The 22,316-nt window shown below is 42.0% G+C and overlaps 1 protein-coding gene across 2 annotated transcripts in view; it reads right to left on the reverse strand.

Annotated features, from left to right (window-relative positions):
• The window catches only part of LOC131739378 (small G protein signaling modulator 1-like), a 36,221-nt gene extending 20,390 nt beyond the window's left edge, over positions 1-15,831 (reverse strand). The window contains exons 1-3 of one of the 2 annotated variants that reach the window (XM_059032937.1): positions 15,441-15,831; positions 15,236-15,279; positions 3,722-3,797 (exon numbers count right to left, since the gene is read on the reverse strand). In XM_059032937.1, the coding sequence (XP_058888920.1) occupies positions 3,722-3,797; positions 15,236-15,279; positions 15,441-15,459 (139 nt within the window). In that variant the 5' untranslated portion in view covers positions 15,460-15,831. The remainder of the gene's footprint in view (positions 1-3,721; positions 3,798-15,235; positions 15,280-15,440) is intronic. The other variant, XM_059032938.1, reaches the window with a different exon arrangement.
• Between the last annotated feature and the right edge of the window lie 6,485 nt (positions 15,832-22,316).

A 22,316-nucleotide genomic window follows, 5' to 3' on the forward strand; every position in this document is an offset into this window, starting at 1 on the left:
TGAACCCAGACTTACCACCGGATATACTAAGACTGTCATAGAACCAGCTTCATACATTTTACTCAAAACTGCAGTCATTTCTCCAGTCAAACATTATGAATGGGTCTTTCTGTTTAAATTAGGCACCAACACCTGCTCCATGTATTCAAGGACAGCGCACTAGCAAGCACGCTGCATACTGCTGCTCAGCTCCACATAATAAGCAATATCTTTCTTATCAGCTTTTGGACAGGACACAAAGCCTACCAGATGGAGCATTTTAATAACTAATGTATGTCCTGTTAATCTCTTAGCAATTATTATGTGCAAAATACAGCAAAATTAAAAAATGTATAAATAGCTCCCGGATATTACAGTACAAGCAATATAAACCTGCGTTTTGTCTTAGCAGCTACAATCATTCTCATTCTACACAGAAGGAAGCTGAAAACAGCTGTAATATCTCCCTTCTGTTCTGACAAAGCTGAACCTCTTTTGCTCATATTTTGCAACTGCACAGTTCCTTGAGCCAGGGGAAACAATTGTGCATGACCCAAAACTGAGCCTATAACCATTTAAAACACAAGGGAAAGGTTTATCAAGGTCTGTACACCTGACATGAACCTTCTCAATTGCTTTGTACTGCTTTTGTAACATTACAAGTTTTCACAAGGTCGAAGACTGAATCTTTGCCTAGCCTTGCTCAGATTGCAAGATCCATCTAGGACACAATCCAAGGCGTCTGATTGTCTAAGATAGCACCTCCTTATAAAAGTTTGCCACTGTATGGTATTTTTGCTGTTTTATCATGCTTTTCTGCTAGCTATACTATGCATTTACCACAGTGTGCCATGTTTACTACTATGCTTTACCATACCTCTCTACTCTGGACAATGGTTAAAGTCCAGGGCTTGTAACCAGACGGTCCCCGGTTCAAATCCCACCTCTGCCACTGACTGACTCACTGTGTGACCCTGAGCAAGTCACTTAACCTCCTTGTGCTCCATCCTGCGGATGAGATGTTAAATCAATGTCCTATTGTAAGTGACTCTGCATATAATGCACAGTTCACAGCCTACCCCTGTAAAGCGTTTTGTGATGGTGGTCCACTGTGAAAGGCGCTATATAAAAATAAAGATCATTATTATTATTACTATGCTTTACCATGCTTTCACTGTACTTTATTACATTTTGCTATGCTGTTACTCTGGTACACTTTTATTAAGGATGTTAGGAGAGAGGGAGGTGTGCTGGCTGTAATGTACAGGCAGGGAGAACAGCGAGTAACTGGTGTTTGATCAGCTGGTGCTATTTTTAATGAACCGTGAAAACACCTAGAGCAGAACAAATAAACCAGGCGCTGTGAGTGGATCGCGAGGAGGAAGTTACAGGCAGCAAGCGTCTGCCCACCAGAGCCCATGGAACCAGCAGTGGGTAGCTGCGAGTCTTCTGGAGAGTGAATACTGTGGGAAGGGGGAGTCGAGGGAAGACCCCTCACCTAGAGTACAGCTTTAACCCCCCAGACTCTGTGTCCATCTCTTTCCACTCCAATATCTCCACGGGGAGTTCATTAAGAATTATCGGTTTACTGCACTATTTCATTTTGGATAGATAACAGCTACAATACTTTTAAAAAAAGACTTGGAAAGACATTCAGTATTTTTAAATAAAAAGTAAGTGATTTTGTTTACAGAGACACCTAGTGGGTAGCCGTGTTTGAGGAATCACACACATGGGTCACTTCAGAACCTATTGTGCTATTGGGGGAAATCACTGTGCTGTAGTGGGGTGTCCAGCAGTTTATAAAGGCTTCCTAGATAGGCTCCACTCTATTCCCAGAATGTATGGAATATCAATATACGCAGTTTTTAGCGCCAGGACTTTAAAAATCCCAGAGAAGAATAAGGAGGCAACAGCATCTTAAAATATAATTAAGCACTACTACCTTAAATCAGAATATACCAATACCACCTTAAAGAGACTTCTGTATCAACATGTGAAACACTGTGAACATGATAACATGTATTGCATATGGCTGTACAGTGTTTAATTATTTACATAAGGGAGTGTATATATATATATATATATATATATATATATATATATATATATATATATATATATATATATAAAATCAAATGCAGTTGTTTTAAAAAGAAACTTGATTCCCATGTACTTTAAGAGGTTTACAATGTACTGTTACAATAAGCTTGAAAACCTATGTAAACAGCAAGAGCATAGTTCTGAAAGTGGCTAGAACACTGTTTATACACCAATTATTCAATAATTACTGAATGATCCATATTAAGTGCTATTCATTGTAAAGGCAGCCTTGTATTGTCATGGCTTTTGACAGGTCTACTTGCTTTACTCCAGGCAGCCAGCGCTTTCTCACAGCTGGGGAGTATTTGTTGAAAAGGAGGGGGGGTTGACTTTGTACTCAGCTCTTTCTCACAGCTGGGGAGTATTTGTTGAAAAGGAGGGGGGGTTGTCTTTGTACTCAGCTCTTTCTCACAGCTGGGGAGTATTTGTTGAAAAGGAGGGGGGGTTGACTTTGTACTCAGCTCTAATATAATATTAGCAGCTGGGTAGCTGGCAAGTTGCTGGGCCCTATTAAAATACTCTAGAAAGCACTGGATCAACACCTGCAGCTTTCATAATTAACACATCACTTCAAGGGTTTTCATTTCACAGGAAAAGGGTGATAAAACTGAGCACAAGCATAATAATTATGTCCATCCGTCACTTGATAAAAATGGTAAGTATAAAACGCACGATTGGGGAGATTTAAACAAAACTGAACCACAGCAAATGGGCTTTACATTATTTATATTCTGTTCGTGGTTTGTGATATATTGAAGGAACATCAGCTTCAATAAGCTGTCATTTGGAACACTGCAGTGGATGAATCTCTGTAAGGCATTCTTTTTTTTAATAAATATAGTCTTGACATAATGTGATTCAATATGCAACACATTATAATGTCTTTTAAAAGTTTCACTTTTATCAAGAGCTATCTACAACAAATGTACACAAAACTATTTCAGTAGATTACTTTTTACCTCTGGGGCACATCCAGTTGAAATATATAAGCTGATAACATCACTGCATCCACCAGACTCCTTTAAAACCCTTTCTGTTAATTAATTGTTGTCGAATGGTATCAGTTTAATGTAACGGGGGCATTTGATCTAAATGATCTGCTTGTTTCTATTGATTTCACTCATTAAACATCTCCTGTGGAAATCCAGTGAAAGCTAAAGTGATACATTGCATAGGTTGAATTTAGGTTAATATGCTAGCCTAGAGTGCTTGGGGTCACACAAGCAATACTATAAAATGCCACTACTAGAGACCTGGGGCCATATTTTCAAAGCATTTACTTCAGTCTTAATGAACTCCTATTTTCTGAAAGAGGTCAAATGCCTGCTCATTTTACAGCACTAGAACCAAACAACTACATTCTAGATGTCAAGTTCTCTTCAGCCCTCACACGCCGTTTGTTCATCATTTTGTACCATCAACAGCATTTTGTCTTCAGAAAATAGGAGTTAAAGACTTGAGCAAACGCTTTGAAAATATCACCCGTGGGTTCATATCTGCATCTGGCCACACGTGAACAGAGTTTGGTTTCAGATATAAACAAACAGCTGCTCCTTCAGCCTGGGTAATATAAACAATAGGACTGAAATATATCAGAACCCTTTCCAGGTTCTATAAAGACAGGTTCCCTGTGACTCACCGCAGAATGAAACAATGTGGCTGCTGTCCTCGTGCACAAACTTCCGAGTCACTGCCTCCTCCATGATCTGCTTCACCTGGAAATGAAAACAGCACAGACGCTGATCAGCGGCCTGACGCTTCATGCGCTTCTGAAATAAGACAGAGGCTCCTCAACAATGAGGTTATACCCTGAGGGGGTCTCCTGGAAAAGCTGGGTAACCCCCAGTTTAATTCTCTTTAGAGAACATATCATTGCACCCTGTTGCCAAATTAATGCCATTTTCTGAAAACTGAAATGTTTCTCGGTTAACGAGTTTTATCTGGAATTGTCAAAGCAATCATTCTTACAGTAGTGTTTCAGATGTATTTAACCTACCAGTAATCAACCAACCTCCAATTCGGATCAATTTTACCAGCCTCAGATATATAATTGATCATAGTCACTGGGCTATGCAGCTTCAGTCACTCATTTCATAAAGTTGAGAGAAATACAAATGCATTTGTTTGGTGTGGTTTTGTATGCTCATAACTACTGCTGGACTATATTTATTCTAAATGATTTTGTAATTATCTACAGCATTTTAGAAGAGAAAAGGCCAAGCCATCTCACAATGAAAATCAAAACTCACTGGCATTTAGCAGATACAGTGCATAACACTGTTCAGCGGTCAGCTACCTTGGGCGGTTATCTAACTAGACCTTTAGACCTTCCAGTTGGACTGTCTCCTTCTCTGGATAAAAGGAAATGAAAAGCTCAAGTCTCATCTCACATTAAAACTTGCTTGATTCAATTAGGTGGAAAACCTCAAGGCAGCTTATCTGAAAGCCGCTTTGATAGAGTCAGGGTGATTCCAAGCTTGGTATGTGAGGGCATATGAATAATCTACAGTAACTAGACTCATTCAGCCAATAGGATTCTTTGAAGGGGCTCAATGAGCAGCGATTAAATGGACATTGTGAAATTAGCAAAGCTGTGCTTGCCCAGGTGCACGCTGGTTTAAGACCAGCTCTGTTAGACCCCTTGCCGTGCTCCAAGCTGCACAGACCTCCAAACGATGGACTCATACTGCAGATCACAGAAACGTCAGATTGAAAAAGTTGTCCTCTAGCCAGTTGACGTCAAAGCCTTGCCTTGTGTCTGCAGGTCAGAATTTTAAATAAAGAATGAAATGCAATGTTTCTATGTCTTTTTGTTGGAAGCCTACTGTTGCCAGCAAAAGTGATGGCTTGTATTTAATGGAAACAAGGCTTTTTTTTTCTCTACGGGACTAGCGGACAATGTCAAATTGCAGCAGAGCTGCACAGTAATTCAGACGTAGCAGCAGGGTGGCATTTTATACACAGGGGCTGAAGCTGACTGATACATCCCCTACTGCCTTCCCTAACAGGAAATAACAGCAGCTATTTACAGTCTAATGAACACTTAACTCCTTGGGTACCATCCGGTCCTTCCTAATAACACTGCAGGATCAGGATTTGTGTTTGGTTCAGACAGGCATGCAACTACATTAGTATGGAAGGAGTGGTCTGTAAGGAATCGTATGTATGTATGTATTATAATAGATTTTTTTGCAACTATATATTATTATAAACTTGATAACCTTCAGTAAACAGAGCGATGGTGCACATCAAGGCAGGAACGGCTGTTTTTCAGCTCCAAATGATTACCCAGCATGGCGTTGACCTCTCTGCACCCAGAGAGTGAAGGCTCTGTGTTATATTCCATCTGAAAATGAATGACTCACGGGCCACGGGGAGTGTGGGGGTGTGTGTGTGTGTGTGTGCGCGCGCGAGTCTGTGTGTGTGTGTCTACAGCTCCCAGTCTCCTAAATGGAATTGGGCTGGATATTATAGCTGTGGAGATTAGTTTGAAGGATCTGAATGTCAGAGGTTTCCGTGTTTCATCAAAGCACAGCGCTGAAGGCCTGCTGTGAAGGAACCTGGGGGGGGGGGGGAGATGAAAAGCCCTCAAAGCAGGGAAGCAAACACCGAATAACAGTTTTAGATGGAGGTGGGTGGTGGGATGTGCCCAGGGTAAGCATATGCTACTTTACAATTTATTTATGGTGTCATTTTCTTTTCTTTCCAGATGCAGTCGTATCAACAAAACATAAATAACCTAGAAGCAGTTTTGAAGTGCAGAGCAATGCTGCTCACTTGCAGAGCTTATTTGCCCCACTCGCTGTACAATATTCAGTATACAGATTCATGAAATGATTACTAGAGACATCTTCCTTGATCTAAAAGCATCTTCATATTCTTAAAGCCTCATGTCATTAATGTTAGCGACAGTGTGATTCTGGAAGGATAGTGGAAGTGTTAAAACCTAATGAATTGTTGTATAACTGAGCTGAGCCGCAGGGCCTGTTCTTTGATGTGACTGCACTGCATATTATAGGATAAATCATTCCAAACGGTACAATATAAGAGATTTAGTTAAGGCGTTTGCTTGGGAGCTGCAAGGCTAATTCATGCACAGTTCAGTTTTACAGGTACAGTTGTATATACAAACCACCCACTATGGATTTGAAGCAGAATTGATCTAACAGCTCCTCCGAGATTAAAGGCGTTTGCTTGCATTTCTTGGCTGTTTACCTCTGACAGCTGCCAGAGGATTGTTCTGCTGATAAAGAGAGATCCTGAACCACGTGTGAATGAAAGAGACATTCACTTGGCTTTCCGTGGAGCGGATCACTTCTCTGAATACACCAACAGGAAAGCAAGGTGATGACTGTAGCCAGATGATGACTTATGAGCCCATCTGCTATAATATAATGATGGAGATAATAAACTATGCAATTATGAACTTACAATATATTATCTGTCATGCGGATAGGTAATTATAACATGACCTCAAGTAGTTTATGTTTTTTCTCAGAATTTTCTAAAATGGAAGACAGACAGTCTCCTGCACAATAGTAATTATTATCATAAAAGGATCACAATTCTAACTTTGGTACTGTGCTGCAAATTTAATTTCTAGCAGTCAGACTGGCACTTTGTTAGGATTTCTGTTTTTTGTAGTACGCTGGGGTGAACTACTAAAGGCAGGCAACACTTCATCCCAGTCCTTTAGCTCTAACCACTAGGCCACACTGCCTCACACTCCCTTGGCTCTAAGCACTAGGCCACACTGCCTCACACTGCCTCACACTCCCTTGGCTATAAGCACTAGGGGCCTCATTTATGAAAGGACACTAAACATTACGATGCATCATAATTGCAAGTAGTGTGCGCATTCATGATTTCCGTATTTACTGTAGCAGATGCACGGCACACGTTAGGCTCGCTACTTAATGTGCACGTTACAGCTACATTTAGTGCCCTTTCGTAAATGAGGCCCTAGGTGTCATAGCTAAAGAGTTTTAACAATTTACTACAAGTTTACCGTAGGAAAATGTCATGGTCATTTTTTTTTTTTTACACGATTGAAATCACTTCCAGTCACGCTGAGTTCCGTCTCCCTCGCTGGGATCTGTATCCTCGGTTTACCAGCTCTCTGGGATATCTGGGATATCTGGCCCTTGCCACTGGGAGACATTGAGGCAGACAAGATGAAGCCATCCCCACTGATCTGCACCGATGGCTGAGAAATGACTGCCAGCTAGGCTGGGTCCTATCACCTATGATGTTGCCAGCAAAAAAAAAACCATGGGTCTTAAAACATTTGTTTGGATCTACATTTACTGTATGAGCTTGGGGCTATAAGGATCATGTCTTTGTTAGGAGGAATGGTACAGAGCGATCAATAACTCCAAACCCTAACCGCAATGTCACCGTCCCGTGAAGTGATGTTTAGAATCCTCATTTCAAGAGCAGGAAGTGACACGTTGCTCACTAATGAGAACCTGTGAGCCAAAGCAGAGGAAAGCTGTTCTACCAATACATTTACTGTAGAATTAATCCTGCACTGCTGGGGCCAAAATAACACAGCAGGTACCCCAGTAATTAAGGGTTAGAGTAACAGACTTGAAATGAGGGAGAACAAGCTTTTAGGTTATTATAACATTATTATTTTTACCTTTATATATACATGACAGTGGGCATTTAACCAAGAAACCAAACTCTCAGCCTTAGCTAATTCTGTTTACAAGCCAGTCCCTCGTATGAATTTGTTCGACCAGCTGAGTTGAGTCATTGTAATGTGAACTATGCTGTGAGGGGGTAGGCTGTAGAAGCACCGATGACTAAAATAAATAAATAATAAAATGTCAGTGAGTTGTCACACTGCAGGTTTTTTCAAGCACATCAAAATGAAATTTATAATTAAAGTTCGGGAGGAGGGTCAGACACCAATCTCCGCATCACCAAATTGAATCATTCAATTTACACATTAGCTAATTAAATTGTTAGCACTATAAATACCCTCTTCACTTATCTCTCAGTTGCGTTTTGATTTCATCGTAACCCACCACCTCCCCATCTCCACCTTTCTTAATAACAGTTTTTATGTTTTATCAATGGGAGTCTCAGCCTCGTCCAGTCGGCCAGGCAGCGAACCCTCAAACCAAGTTAGGTTTGATGCCAAATGAATGTGTATATACAGCATACTTTTCTGTAAAATCGCATACTCCGCATTCTCTACAATAAATATTCGTACTAAAACGTTTTGTGATTGGTGTTTGGCTCTCCCTCTTTCCTTATAAAACCATGTCATGTTAAGCTGTTCAAACTTTTTGTACCTGCCACCCCAGGATCTCTGCAGGGATGTAAGTTCAATGCTGGGAACGCTGGGAACGCTTTCATATTGTGACAGTACCAGTGGGACCCCACTGGTGCTAAAAACTGTGTTTAAAAAGAGTCCAAACGTATTTGATTCATCAAAACAGGCTTGAAAAGTGCACTGAACAGGGCTTGGGAGTTTTCCTACAGCATGCCTCAAGTCTGTCCCAGAGCAGGGGTGAACAATGTGGGTCTGGAGGGGCCCTTTCACTGGAGGTTAAATTGGTTCAATAATTTATAACATGGTTGGAAGGTCTGTAAGGCTAACCTCGCCCTCCCCTACTCTAGAGAGGTCTCCAAGCCCACCCGACCCTTCTCAAAGTGAATCTTGCAAAGCTTATCCATTCTCCTCCCATTGACGTTAACAGACTTGACAACTGATCAAACTGTGAACAACCGATTGAATATCCTGACACTGCAGGGAGGTGTGCTGTGTAAGAAGTAAGCATCACAATTGGCTGTCAACGGAGGAGTGTGATTAATTGCTGGTTGTCAGAGTCCTATAATCAGGCCTGTCATCGTTAACTAAATAATAACACAGCCTGCATTGATCATCCTACTGCTTCCAAAGGACAGACTGAGAAAGTTTGGTAACAATTTTGAATTATTTGAAACCCACAATGCTTTTAGGGTGGTACATGGAAACAAGGCATTAGTTAACACACAGTCCCCCCAAAACACACACAGCGGTTAATAATGTTATATAATCCAGTGGTAGTGGTTATGCAAGGCTTTCTAAAATACACGTTACAGCTACTGTCTGCAGCTCAGCACCCTTCACAACCAATCAGACTCCACTCACAGTAAGGGCTGAAGATGCCTGCAGACCAGCAGACCAGCAAACCAAACCTAGCTCTCTGCTTCAGCAAAGATACATGCACCTACCAAACTCAGCACTCGGTATGTTCTGGAGCAGACGGGATGTGCAGCCGTCTAGTTTTGATGCGCAAACATGGGAATTGTATATAGGTATGCATCATATGTAATATAACATACAGATGATGCATACCTAAATACAGAAGAATCTCTCCAACGGTATTTACATACAAGTAAAATAAAAGTATTCAGTGGATTTCAGGTGGGACCCCCTCAGCCCTCGTTCAAGGTTGTGGGTCGGCAGAACTCCATCTCATCAAGGTGCGCTGATGGTGGAAGTTACCTATAAGCGAGGGATGTGAGATCCGGGTTTCAAACCCCCGAATGCAGAAAAAAAATTATGAAGGCTGAACATGAAGCATGTTCCATACTGGTAAGAAAAGTTTAGCAAATTCACTTATAAACAGCAACAATACAAAAACAAGATTCACACAGGTGATATGTGACTTCTGTGCAGATTGGACTGTAGATTACAGACTGCAGTAGGCTCTGGATTGACATTGGCAGGAGAGGAGACTGGGCTTTACAGACTGGTTTCATGGTGCAGATAGTGATTCGGCTGCAAATGCACAATAAAGACCATGCACAAAATGTGCATGTTATCCTCATTTGCATTGGGAAGCAGCCAAAATAAAAGGTTGTCCTGTATCCTAGGTAAAAATCCTATTCAAAGAAACAGCAATTATAACATCCGGCCACTGAGGCTGTGGTATTGTCCATTAATAACTGAAATTGCTGTAATGTAATGAGTGATATTTGATTCCTTTGTACCAGCAATTTAAACACACTGCTAAGCTTGCACTGAAAATACAAATAAATGCATGGCAATGAAAGCCCTTGTGCAGAGCCCATTAATCTGCTGTTTAAACTATGAGCTGTGATTGAATACAGAAATGTAAACTGCAGATATTCTAGCACTGCTCGGAAATCCATGTCTGAGATTACAGACTGCCAATGGAACAGTCGTGCTGATTAACCCCCCAGCAGTAAACAGACAGGAATCACGCTTAAAAATACACTGTAATACACACAGAGATCCAGCCTAGAATTCAAATATGCTAGTTAGATGTTTTTAAAATTATAATTAAGGTTTCTGCAATAAGCCATAGGTAATGTCTGATTACAAAAAACAAGAGAGTTTGTGTAATGGGTCTTGAAACAGAATGACAATGTACCGAGGCTCACACACATTCTATGCATATCATTTCTTTATACAGCACTGTTCATATACTTACTGTGAGTTACAGATGTATGCACACTCTGCTGTGCTCATACAAGCTGCACATGCAGTACAATGCATGCATAATCAAGGCTGTGATCAAATCTGGTTAGGTTCAAATCAATGAATCAATTTGCTTGCTGTTTACACTTGCCTAGAAGCAAGTCTTCTGTTTGTTTAGATATGAAATGGAGGTTTTTTTTATTTTTGGTTAATTTCCGTGTTGTTTCACATTGAGTCCCCCATCATTCACACTGGAGTTTAGCAAGTGAACCAAACCAACCGAGACCTCCTCTTCAGGTTGTCTTGGTTTGTTCCGTTTGCCAAGTGAACTTTGAACCAACCCCCCTGACAAACTCAGTGTGAATGTACATTTCCAACTATATATTTCCATGCACATATATATATATATATATATATATATATATATTCAATGCACAAACAGTACAGAAATAAACCTATGCATAAACCACAAGAATACGCATGTTTAACACACCTAAACCTAAAAGAAACACACGAACGCACTTGTACAGTATGAGTTCACAAACATTTACCCAGCCTCTCACTGCAATAATGCCCACTATATTTCTCAGGTCAAGCTTCTAACCCTTAGTGGTGACTTTAAGTGTATTCCGTCAGGGCCACTTGTATACTTTAGGATGACCTAATCCCTGTCTGGACATGTGGTTTGAGTTATTGCTTGAAATCTGATATGATGAAGGAACAAGCAAGCTTAAAGAAGCCTATTCAAAATGTAAATCAAAAGCTAACCATGCTCCTGCTGTAGCTGGTGTTATATATTCTCCATATCAATTTCCTGTCCCTTTATCGCTGTGTCCTTCTACCTGTGCAAATACAGAAGTGAAAGCAGCCCAGCCTAGAGAAAGCAAACATTCCCAAGAGAGAACTCACACGAGCAGCAAGAGAACAGAGTGGGGCAGCCAGTCCCAGCCTCGTGAAAGAGAATCTACTGCATTGAAACTATAGGGAATGAATTCAAGAAACTGCAGCACCAAGTTAACCAAGGCTTCTCAAGGATACATTGCAAGGGGTTAAGTGCAGTTTAACTACCCTGTATGCTGTCTAATGGCTGCAGTTAAAATGGTGTACTGTCTGTAGATATCTTAAATTGTAGTTTTTATCTTCGGAGGTCAAACTGTTCTTTAGTCATGGCTGACTAACCACTAGCCCACACTGCCTCCCAGTCACATGACCACTTATACAGACAGTTTGCTTGCTTGTGTTCACAGGATAAAAAGATAAGAGAAGGTTAATAACTCAATAGAAATCACCACCACACCAGAATGAGATTCCATAAGATGCAATTTCTGTTTAATAAGAAAACAATCGTCCCAATAATATGCTTTGGCATTCCTGACCAAACAGACACTCATCGCCATTCTGCCAGGCAGCATGCTGAAACCTCACACTCCTGATCAAACAGACACTAATCTCATCGCCATTCTGCCAGGCTGCGGGCTGAAACCTCACACTCCTGATCAAACAGACACTAATCTCATCGCCATTCTGTCAGGCAGCGTGCTGAAACCTCACACTCCTGATCAAACAGACACTAATCTCATCACCATTCTGCCAGGCAGCGGGCTGAAACCTCGCACTCCTGATCAAACAGACACTAATCTCATCGCCATTCTGCCAGACTGCATGCTGAAACCTCACACTCCTGATCAAACAGACACTAATCTCATCACCATTCTGCCAGGCAGCGTGCTGAAACCTCACACTCCTGATCAAACAGACACTAATCTCATCACCATTCTGTCAGGCTGCGGGCTGAAACCTCACACTCCTGATCAAACAGACACTAATCTCATCGCCATTCTGCCAGGCAGCGTGCTGAAACCTCACACTCCTGATCAAACAGACACTAATCTCATCGCCATTCTGCCAGGCAGCGGGCTGAAACCTCAGGACCCAGCAACAGCATCAATCCCAACGGGCTCACTTTGCGACAGGTATTAATACAAACAACGGCACAGCGCGCTTCCACACTGGAAAGGGATGACTGCAGTAACGTCTCGGAGTTCACACTGGATGCACCTCTTGTGATTTACATCACAAACTGCAGTGCACCAGGTAATCGGGTTTATTCTATGGATCTAAACAGTGTCCCTCTAAATGGCAACACTGTGCGTTTCAGTCTTATTCAGGTCTGTAAAAATGAGTAAAACGTCAGGGAGGGTCCTATCTTAATGATCCCATGGATGACGTTACTTGGATCTGTCAGTGTTTGGATTGTTTGAATACACCCCGATGTGTTAAACACAGCAGAACACACTTCCAATCAGACCCTTCTGATGAGAGAACAGGAGCCTAGCCAAAACACTAGGGTCTGTATGCTACAGAACCAATTCTAACTACGGAAGCATTACTATTGATTCTCCAAGGTGAGACCTTGGAGATTGAGCCTCCCTCTCAGCCAGAAGTACTATTCCTATCTCTGTTGTTAATGATCACTTCACTTCCTCTGTCCAGAGATGTATTGACCAATTAGTCACAAGAGAGGACATACTATAAACTATACTATAAATGTGGGTCCCTTGTTTAACAATGCAATAAGGTCATACTACATTACATATCCCAGTATGCAGCTCACAATACATGCGGTAGTACTCATAGGCTACTTTGCATAATGTAGAATAAGAAAATGTGATCCCTAAATCACAGCCCATTAAAACAGCAGAATTGATAATACACAAGTGTCAGACTAATACATAATTCAAGGATCATTAAGTGGACTACAAGTTGCTATGTGCTATGCAGTGTCTCATGTCTCACAATGCAACATATAGGCTGAGGTAGCGATTCACAATGAATCATTTTGCACCTATAAGGAGTGAAGGGCACAGTGGGGAGTTGAGGACTTTAAGGCACCTTGGATTGTCAAGTGAAAATCAATGTGGCCGCCACAGGGTGCCAGGGAGGGTTCAAACGAGTAAGGGAAGAAGTGCAATGAGATCGTTGGGGTCAATGTAGCCAGACAATGCACTGCCACATGTAACTGGCAGTGTTGTGTGATACGCTGTCGCTGCGGATTCTGCCCCGTCGCTGAGATGAGAGGAGGTTAAAAGCTCTAAAACCACGAACGCAGACCAGCCCGGCTCTCTTGCATGGTGGTTAACAACCGTGCCAAATTAGCAGCGGGCACTGCCTATTTAAAATGAAGTCCTTACATGAAGTCGGATTTCTTCGCTAAGTCACTGCTGCAGATTATCCCCAGCATGCTGCCAGGCTGCATCCCAAACAGGATGCTACTGCTGCTTTAATTGACACATTGATATTAAGACCGGCAACAGCAACAGCTCATTTATGCTTATCCATAAACTTTTACAGCATCATTTAAAAGTCCCTTACATGGCTTGTCAATGTTGAGTTACTACCGGCTGCCAGACTCATTTGAATAAACCTCTGAACAGCTCCCTTGGATTTTACAGCAAAACACGGCTAGAAAATACAAATACTAAGCAGGCAGGAAGAATTTATTACATGTTTGTGTAACATGATGCGATTGTGGACATTGCAGCTTTAACTGGCTAAGCATGGTTTATACTACCACAGAACCCCTCCATCCCGATCTCCATCTCCATCACCCCATCCCCTCCACCCCCCTCCATTCCCATCCCAATCCCCACCCCCCATCCCCTTTTCCCCCACCCCATCCCCATCCCCATCACCCCACCCTCATTCACATCCCTCCCACCCCCTCCTTCCCCATCTCAATCTCCATCCCCATCACCCCATCCCCATTCCCATCACCCCTCCATCCCCATCCCAATCTCCATCCCCATTCCTATCACCCCCATCATCCCCATCCCAATCTCCATCACCCCATCCCCATTCCCATCACCCCCACCCCCTCCAACCCCACCCCAATCTCCATCCCCATCACCCCATCTCCATCCCCATCCTTAGATAGTACAGCAACTAACATATTGGAATATCAAAACGATCTCTCTTCATGGACAGAAGGAGAGTAGCTGCAGAGTGCATGCTTTCCCCCTTTAAACCAGATTGCTTATATAATATAATCATAAATACCTAATTCTGCGAGATTCACAGCCCTGTTTAAAATTGTGATGTCGACTGAATATAATATCTATGGACACGATTTGAAAAAAAAAATATTACAATTATTATTATTATTATTATTATTATTATTATTATTATTATTATTATTATTATTATTATTATTATTCATAACGCTATGTCAACCCGATTTATTTGCAGGCATTTTTTTTTCAGTGCGGGTTAGCGATTCTCTGGATTATTAATTATCATTAATTGTTTAAGAAACGTGGGATTGTAATCTAATTTAAATGGATAATTCTTATATGAGTGTTAAACAGACTGTTGCAGTCTACCTAGATATATTTCGCATTTCCTGCCTAACCATACTATGCAGACGTGCATCAATTTCCCTAGAGGAAAAAAAAAACCAAACACATCAACAAATATGTGGCACACCTGCTGAAGATGCGCTGTTATTTATTGTTCCCTATCCATATAATAATTCCTAAATAAGCATTGTCCTGGAGAACAGCACGCATATGCGAGTCTCTGCTAACATCCTCGACTACCATCTGTTTCATAGCGTCGGAGTTCATTACAGAATGCATATACTCTATCTGTCTGAATTTGCGATGCCTCTGTTTCTAAATGAAACTGTTTTTGCAAAGACAAGAACAGGCTACCCACCTCCTTTTTGACTGTGCGCAGCAGTTTCTGACGCGTCTCTGCCTCTGAAACAAAAGGCAAAAAAATAGCATTAGTTTGCATGGCACCGACTTCTAGTATGTGCAACACAATATACAAAATAACACACTGTTGTTTTTCATTGCAAAATGACAGGTATGTTAACTGAAGCAGTGATGGCTATTGTTATTATCCAGTTTTCCCCTACCTGCCATAGCTGTTGCCATGGTTTCCGTAGGTCAATGAAGGCTCTCAGCTGTTCTCGGAGGTTAGCGCTGCAGATCGTCTCTGCAAACTCGGCGCAGCGGCAGTAGACTGAAGCAGGCAGGCAAGCAGACAGTAAAGCACGCTTATCAAACCCCCCGACGTCGAAGCACAGCTCCGCTACGGCTGCTGTCCGTAAGCACGCCAATCGAGGAATGAGTGTTAGGGGCGGGCTTGTTAGTGTGATACAATACACACTCGTTTCCACCTTTTAAAGGAATACATTAGAATTGCAGGTTTATGACAGAAAAAAAATATGCGTCAAATTGCATAAGGGTGATCGTGATGTGATGTATTGCGATCTATATTCCGATTGACGGAAATGCTTGTCAAACCTGTTTGCAAAACAAAACCAGACCACACCTGCTGGAACAGTGTATGTATTCATCCCCGGTCCCTCCTCCCTCCTCCCTCCTCCCTCCTCCCTCCTCCCTCCAGCAGTGCTGCCGCGCACCACCCGTTTGTTTTCTCTGGAGTGCGCGCACTCTTGGAAGATGTTTGCAGGAGGAAGCGGTTTGATATGATATCGAGCCGGAAGAAGAAATCCTACTGAATGACCTCAACATTATGCCATGCCAAAAAAAACTTTTAATGCCATCTGACGTTTTGTAGCTCAATAAATATACTGACAAAATAGACATTTGGGGAATACTGCGTCATTAAAGGGGTTCATAACCAAGGCTTTTAAATTTTTTTTTGTCTTGCCAGCCCCTTGTCATTTCTGTTTTTCGTTTGCCAGACTTTATGTTAACTTTTGAATCGGTGAAGTATATTCATGGGGTCACAGATTCGCACCCTGTGCAGCAGGTATTAGTGTCCCACCTGATTCAAGTTCTATTTGCAGTAGGGATTGGTTGGGTCCTAATACCTGCTGCACAGGGAGTGAACCTACAGTGTTGGTGGAGCCATCAACCACAATTAGAGAACGGGGGCATTTCAGTCACACAAACCCGTGATGCTGGGTTTATGCCATTATGTCTTTATTCTCACACAGTGAAATATCTTCATAGCACTAACCGCGTTTAACACACAGCAGGAGGAGTCATTGAAGATTTGCATAATTCTAAGCACATATAAATAGGAAAGCTATGTGATGCAGCGACTCTAATCTTGAGACTGGCCTGGAGGGATAGGCACCAAATGCTTGACGAGCATGCCTTCGCAGTGACGCAGTGTTGCTAAGCAACCCTATAGCCCATGAGACAAATATTGCACCCCAAGATATGATGCTCGTAAATGGAAAACACAGTGAGGTCTCCGAGGGAGAAGTGGGCAGTTACACTGTGCTTTCCCCACAGTGCACCCACCTCTGCCAGGGTCCAGGCTATGTAGCCTAATCTGGAGTCCTTGGAGACTCTTGGATAGAGTCTTATTTTATCAGCGTGAACATGCTCATGTTTAGCACGTGTGCTCCAGAACTGTATAAATGTATAAATAACAACCAAGGTAAGAAAAATGGTACACAGAGGTAAACAATATCACCTTAAAGCTATTTTTAGTTTTTTCCTTGTTAACTGAAGACGTGACACTGTTTATTAGATTCACTGTAATATAAAATTACTACTTAAAGGTAAAGCGATTTTAGCCACTATATACTGTGTATTTTATGTTTCATGGATGCATGTGTTATATATTGAAACACACAGAGTTGTGAGCAGTCATTATTTCTTCACACTGTTACACGGATCTACACCACTGAACAGCAGGGTTGTCTAAAGAGGTCCATTTTTGGCAACTTGCCATCAGTCCCTGCCCTGATCGAAGAGGCCATTTACATAAACAAGAAATCAAAGCGGACGATTCTGCACTGACTGAATGAATGATTCAGTTAATACTCTTCACAGCCAAGGTGATTCAATCAATAGCATGCGAGTGTTTCCCTGTAAACCACAGATATAATTGCACTTTGCCTTCCTGTTTCTAAACATGTACAGCAAGCGCAGGTAAGGCATTACTCTTAGTTCTATATAATAAGTAAATAAATAAATAAATAAATGCTCTTCCTATTTCTTGAAATGATGATGTTGGCTTGTTAAAATATCCATGAAATACTGGTGCTCTGGAAATGTAGAAATCTTTTTTAAAATGGAGGCAGTGAACGCGTTAAATCCGACACCGCCGCATCTTGAGCATTGACATTTACATGTAATAAACACTCTGAAAGCTCCTTTTGAAATCCCTCAGGGTTTGTAAGAGCCGGATCCGCCCGCGGGAATGCAATCGCGTGATTTCCCACTGAACCGCTAAATGTTTTAGGCTAAATGTGTGCGTTCCGATTTTAGCTCTTAATAACCCCCCTCGCTCGTTCTCAAGGGTTTCCATTTCATGTGACTGGCCTTCGACTTTACAATAGGACACCGCTGAGTCAAACACTATCTCAAATCCCGGTAAAGTTCGCTATATCGCTGGCATGATATAACCAATATCACACAGATATCCTGCACGACACAAACTGTAGTAGATTGAGTTTATCAGACAGATCGGCATTGTTGTTTTGTTGTTATTGCATTAAACCATTTGTAATTTACTGCAGCAGTTAGTGGCATTTCATTAAATGGTTTTATTTTTTTTTCCAAACAATATTATTAAGAAGGCTATTCTTGCGCCATCTATAGGGCAACAGCTTCTGCACGACACATGCTAAACAGCACTGTGGACGCGGGTTAGTAGTTCAGCGCTTCTCTTTGTGCTTTGAAGTTCAGACAGAAACTCAGGGGGATGAGAGACTGGAACAAGAAGCTAGTACTGAGGTGAATGTAGGAGAGCTGGCAGTGACTGGAAAACAGAGCAGAGAGACGGCAACAACTAGCGCTGAAAAACAGTCAGCTCTTGATGTAGACAGCGCTGTGGAAGCAGGTTGCAGTAAAATGATACAGAATACGTCTGAGTGTGTAGAGCTCAAACAAACTGAGAGTATTGTTAAATCTGTAGAGGTCAAACAAACAGAGAGTGTGGTTGAGGCTGTAGAGTTAAATCCAACAGCAGGTGATGAAAGTAAAATAAATTCAGTTTTAGAAAAAATGGATGTAGAAACGGTAGGGGAAAAGTTTAAGTTCAAAACTCCGAAAAAGAAAAGACAGAGGAAACGGGAAGATGATGAAACTGTAAAGAGCTATCTATCTATCTATCTATCTATCTATCTATCTATCTATCTATCTATCTATCTATCTATCTATAGACACACACACACACACACATTTTGTCTAATCAGATTTATAACCAGTATTTGTGTAATGCATTGCACCGGTGTAACATCAGTTTCTTAAATAAAGCTTTATAACTCAACCCTCATAAAATCAGGCACCAGGGAGCTTTTTGTTGTTGTTTGTTTTTAAAATCCCAACACATCATTTTGTTGTAACTGGAAAGTTGAAAAAAAGTTTGTATGCAATTTTTGCACAGTGAAAAATCTTATGTACTCTGTTCTTCGCATAATTTTGGTAAGGTAATATTATTAATTCTCTTGTAAAACAAATGCTGTCTTTCTTTTTATGTCTCGTGTGTACCTTGTGTGACATACCTTAGCATGTGTTGATTAAAGTTTTCCTACCTGGCGATATCGTACTTTATTCCACTTTAGTTGTAATAAATATTTTTTTACGGCAGGTGGTGCCATTGTCGTTCATGCATTTCTAGCCTTAATTAAATCCTCCTCACACAAGCCCCTCTGTAACACTTAAAAAAAAACATCTGTTTAAACGGGTGACCAGCAGGTGGCGCTGTTGTCCTTCATACCTTTTTGCGCTTTGCTGTATAATCTGATCTGATCAGAGCACCCAGTTTAAATTCAGCAGTGCAATCAAACTGCAGTATTGAGCACTGGAAACAGAATATTATGGCTAAAATATCTTCACCTTTCATCGTACATGTTACATACGTAGCACCTCTAGTGGTCGATGCAAATGTTAAATCTAAATATCTGGCTTAATTAAGTCTGGTTCAGTTGCAGTACAGGATGGTAGAGAGTGTGAGTCATTTCCATTGGGCGACTGTTGGGAGCCTACAGGATGCATCATGACTTGTGGTTGTAACCCCAGATGATTCTTCCAAGCGCAGAAAACAGCATCACTACTGGCATCACTATGGATCTAATGGTCATTGAGATTTACTTTCTTCTAAACTATGCAGTCACCCAGCTCCTGTGGGTCTTGTCTGTGATTCCCAAGGACACTCCTGGCTGCTTGGCTCTGTCACCAGTAGCCGCAGGCTTTATCTGATTCACAGCAGCTGCTGTGCAATCCTAGGCTGTAGTGACATACCTTTCTTCAGATGCTAATGAGGAGCGATGTGTTTTATTCATTGCTCTCTCCTGTGTAGTGGAACTTTCTGTAGTTCTCGGGGAAGCAAACCTAGGATTCTACCCCCCAAGTGCACTTCCCAAATGAGGACAAGGCCACACCTTTAGTGAAAGTACAGTAAACTGCAACAGTGCACTTCAGACCCAATGCAGTTCAGATAGAACCGCTGCTGCAATTTCATCTTCAGCTGTCTAATATAGATATTGACAAGCATCAGTATTGATTTCATGGTGCTGTTAACCTGCAGTCTGGATCCCAAGTGGCTCACCTGGTATAAGCACCGCTGTCTGGAGTGCAGGGTGATTCATACAGTCAGGGGAGTGCAGGTTCACATCCTGGCTGTGAGAAGTTGGCGGTTTTCGTTGGGGCTTCGAAGGGAGCGTCGCATTGGCTCTGGCACTCCCGTGGGTTAGGGAGGCGAAACCGTCAGGGACTGTTTCTCCTCATCGCGCTACAGCGAGCCCTGCTGGCCAGACGTCCAGTGAGGCGTCCTGCAGGGCTGGCCTTTGTCCTCCAGAGGCCGGTAGCTCGCTGACATCCGCTCTCGAGTTCCTGGGTGTAAAAGAGGAAGCTGGCTTAGTCGTGAGATCAGAGGACGCCCGCTGAACCTGCAGTTCTGAGCTGCACTGGGAAAAATAATTGGACATTCCAAATTAGGGAGAAAATTGGGTGTAAAATAATTGGGTACTCTAAATATATATTTTTTAAAAAAACTGCATTCTAAACAGTATGTCCGAGTGGGGTTGTGGGGTGATCAGACAAAAATATTACCTATTAAGTAACTACAATTAATACCTTGCTCCATCAGAGTTTATTAATGTTATTAAATGTGAATAGATTTCATGTAATTCCGCTAGCATGTGGAGTGAGGGGCTGCAGCTCAGGGCAGTTCTGAGGCATGTTAAGGCAGACCAGCCAGCTCAGGTCAGCGTGTCTGTCAGTACGGCTGAGCTGCTCCTTGCTGCTCTGCTGAGGGTGAGCAGGTCCTGGGGAGAGAAGCTGTCAGGAGGATCTCCAGCTGTAAAGGGGACGCTGTAATGTGGGCTGACAGAGAGAATATCCTGGGAACCTGATGGAGGTGGACAGCGTGGAGAGAAGGCACTGCTCCATAGCCCTTCCTTCCCCTTCACTGCCTCTCCACCAGCAGTGTGCAGCATCCTTATGAACAGGACGGTGTTCCAAGTGGATGAATATCGCGTTTCTAAAGAGAGTTTCAACTTTTAACCACCCCCTTCTGTTCAGAGGACCCTGTGACTGATGTAGCCTAGATAGTCTATTGCAGGTAACAAGAACTAAAGCATGAAATAACCTTAACACTGGATTATTAAAGAATACATAAATCAACTGAGAATGATTACAAACATGTATGGGAACAGATCAATAAAACCTCTCCACTGTTTAATCAATAACCGCAAATTCATATTTGAAATATCAAACGAAACAATTAGTTTTTTGGTGAGTTTTGACGTACCAAAGAAAGATGGATGGCCATGAGATGGAAGAAATCCTATCTCAGTTGCACGCAATGTACTTAAAGATCTCATTTCATAAATCTAATAACGTTTTTATATTGAACTCTCATGTGGTAAGTGCAGTGTTACCAGCAAACACTCCCCCATTTGATTCCTGCAAAGATTCCTCACTTTCTCGCTCCCACAATATTCTGTTTAATAATAGTTCAGCAAACAATAGAAGGATGTTCGTAGTCCCAGAACAGCGGTGGTTTTGTGGAGTGGTCACACCTCTATCATATCTGTGTGACCATGCGGGACCGATTCCACAACAAGGCCCTGACTATTGTACAACAGCATATTGTTGAGTATTTTAGGAAAGTTATATTGGAAATACTAACTGACCAAATAACTGCGGAGGGAAAACTGACACCTTGATTCACAGCATTTATATCTTACAGCATGGTAGCACAGCATTTATATCTTACAGCATGGTAGCACAGCATTAGTTGTAATGTGTAAATTGGGAAAATCGCAAATGGCTGGCAACCAAATCGTAAAGAGAAATAACCTTTGGAATATCGAAGGGGTCTGACATGGGGTGTTGGTGTTTATTTGATTATCTTAAAAGGCTCTCTCCTGAAGGAAACCCGAGGAGGCTGACACATAATGATTCAGAACGATTCCCTGCTTCACAGCTTACAAATCATTGGCTTCGTTTTGCCAGGGGAGGTGATCAAATCATTTCTTAGGCTGTTGCCCACATTTGAGGATGAAGTCACCCCTGTTTACCTTGACCGCTCCTTTAGAATTCAGGGTTCACGTCCAAGAGGAGCACAGACCTGCACATGCATGGAGCGAGGTGCGGTCACCTCCCAGTGTGCACAGCTCCCCTCAAGGACTATGTGACATCACCAACTGGCCTGCCTTTGATCTGAGGGCCTTGAGAATAACAGTGTAACGCTAGGGCATTTCAACTGCAATTCTGCTGTAGTGTGAGTCATTCTTTGGGTATTTGGAATGTATTTTATACATTCCCCATGCAGGTTGCCAGTGGTTTGTGATTCAAAA

The sequence above is a fragment of the Acipenser ruthenus genome, chromosome 11 (assembly GCF_902713425.1).
Source record: "Acipenser ruthenus chromosome 11, fAciRut3.2 maternal haplotype, whole genome shotgun sequence".
In the NCBI taxonomy this organism is placed as follows: Eukaryota; Metazoa; Chordata; class Actinopteri; order Acipenseriformes; family Acipenseridae; genus Acipenser; species Acipenser ruthenus.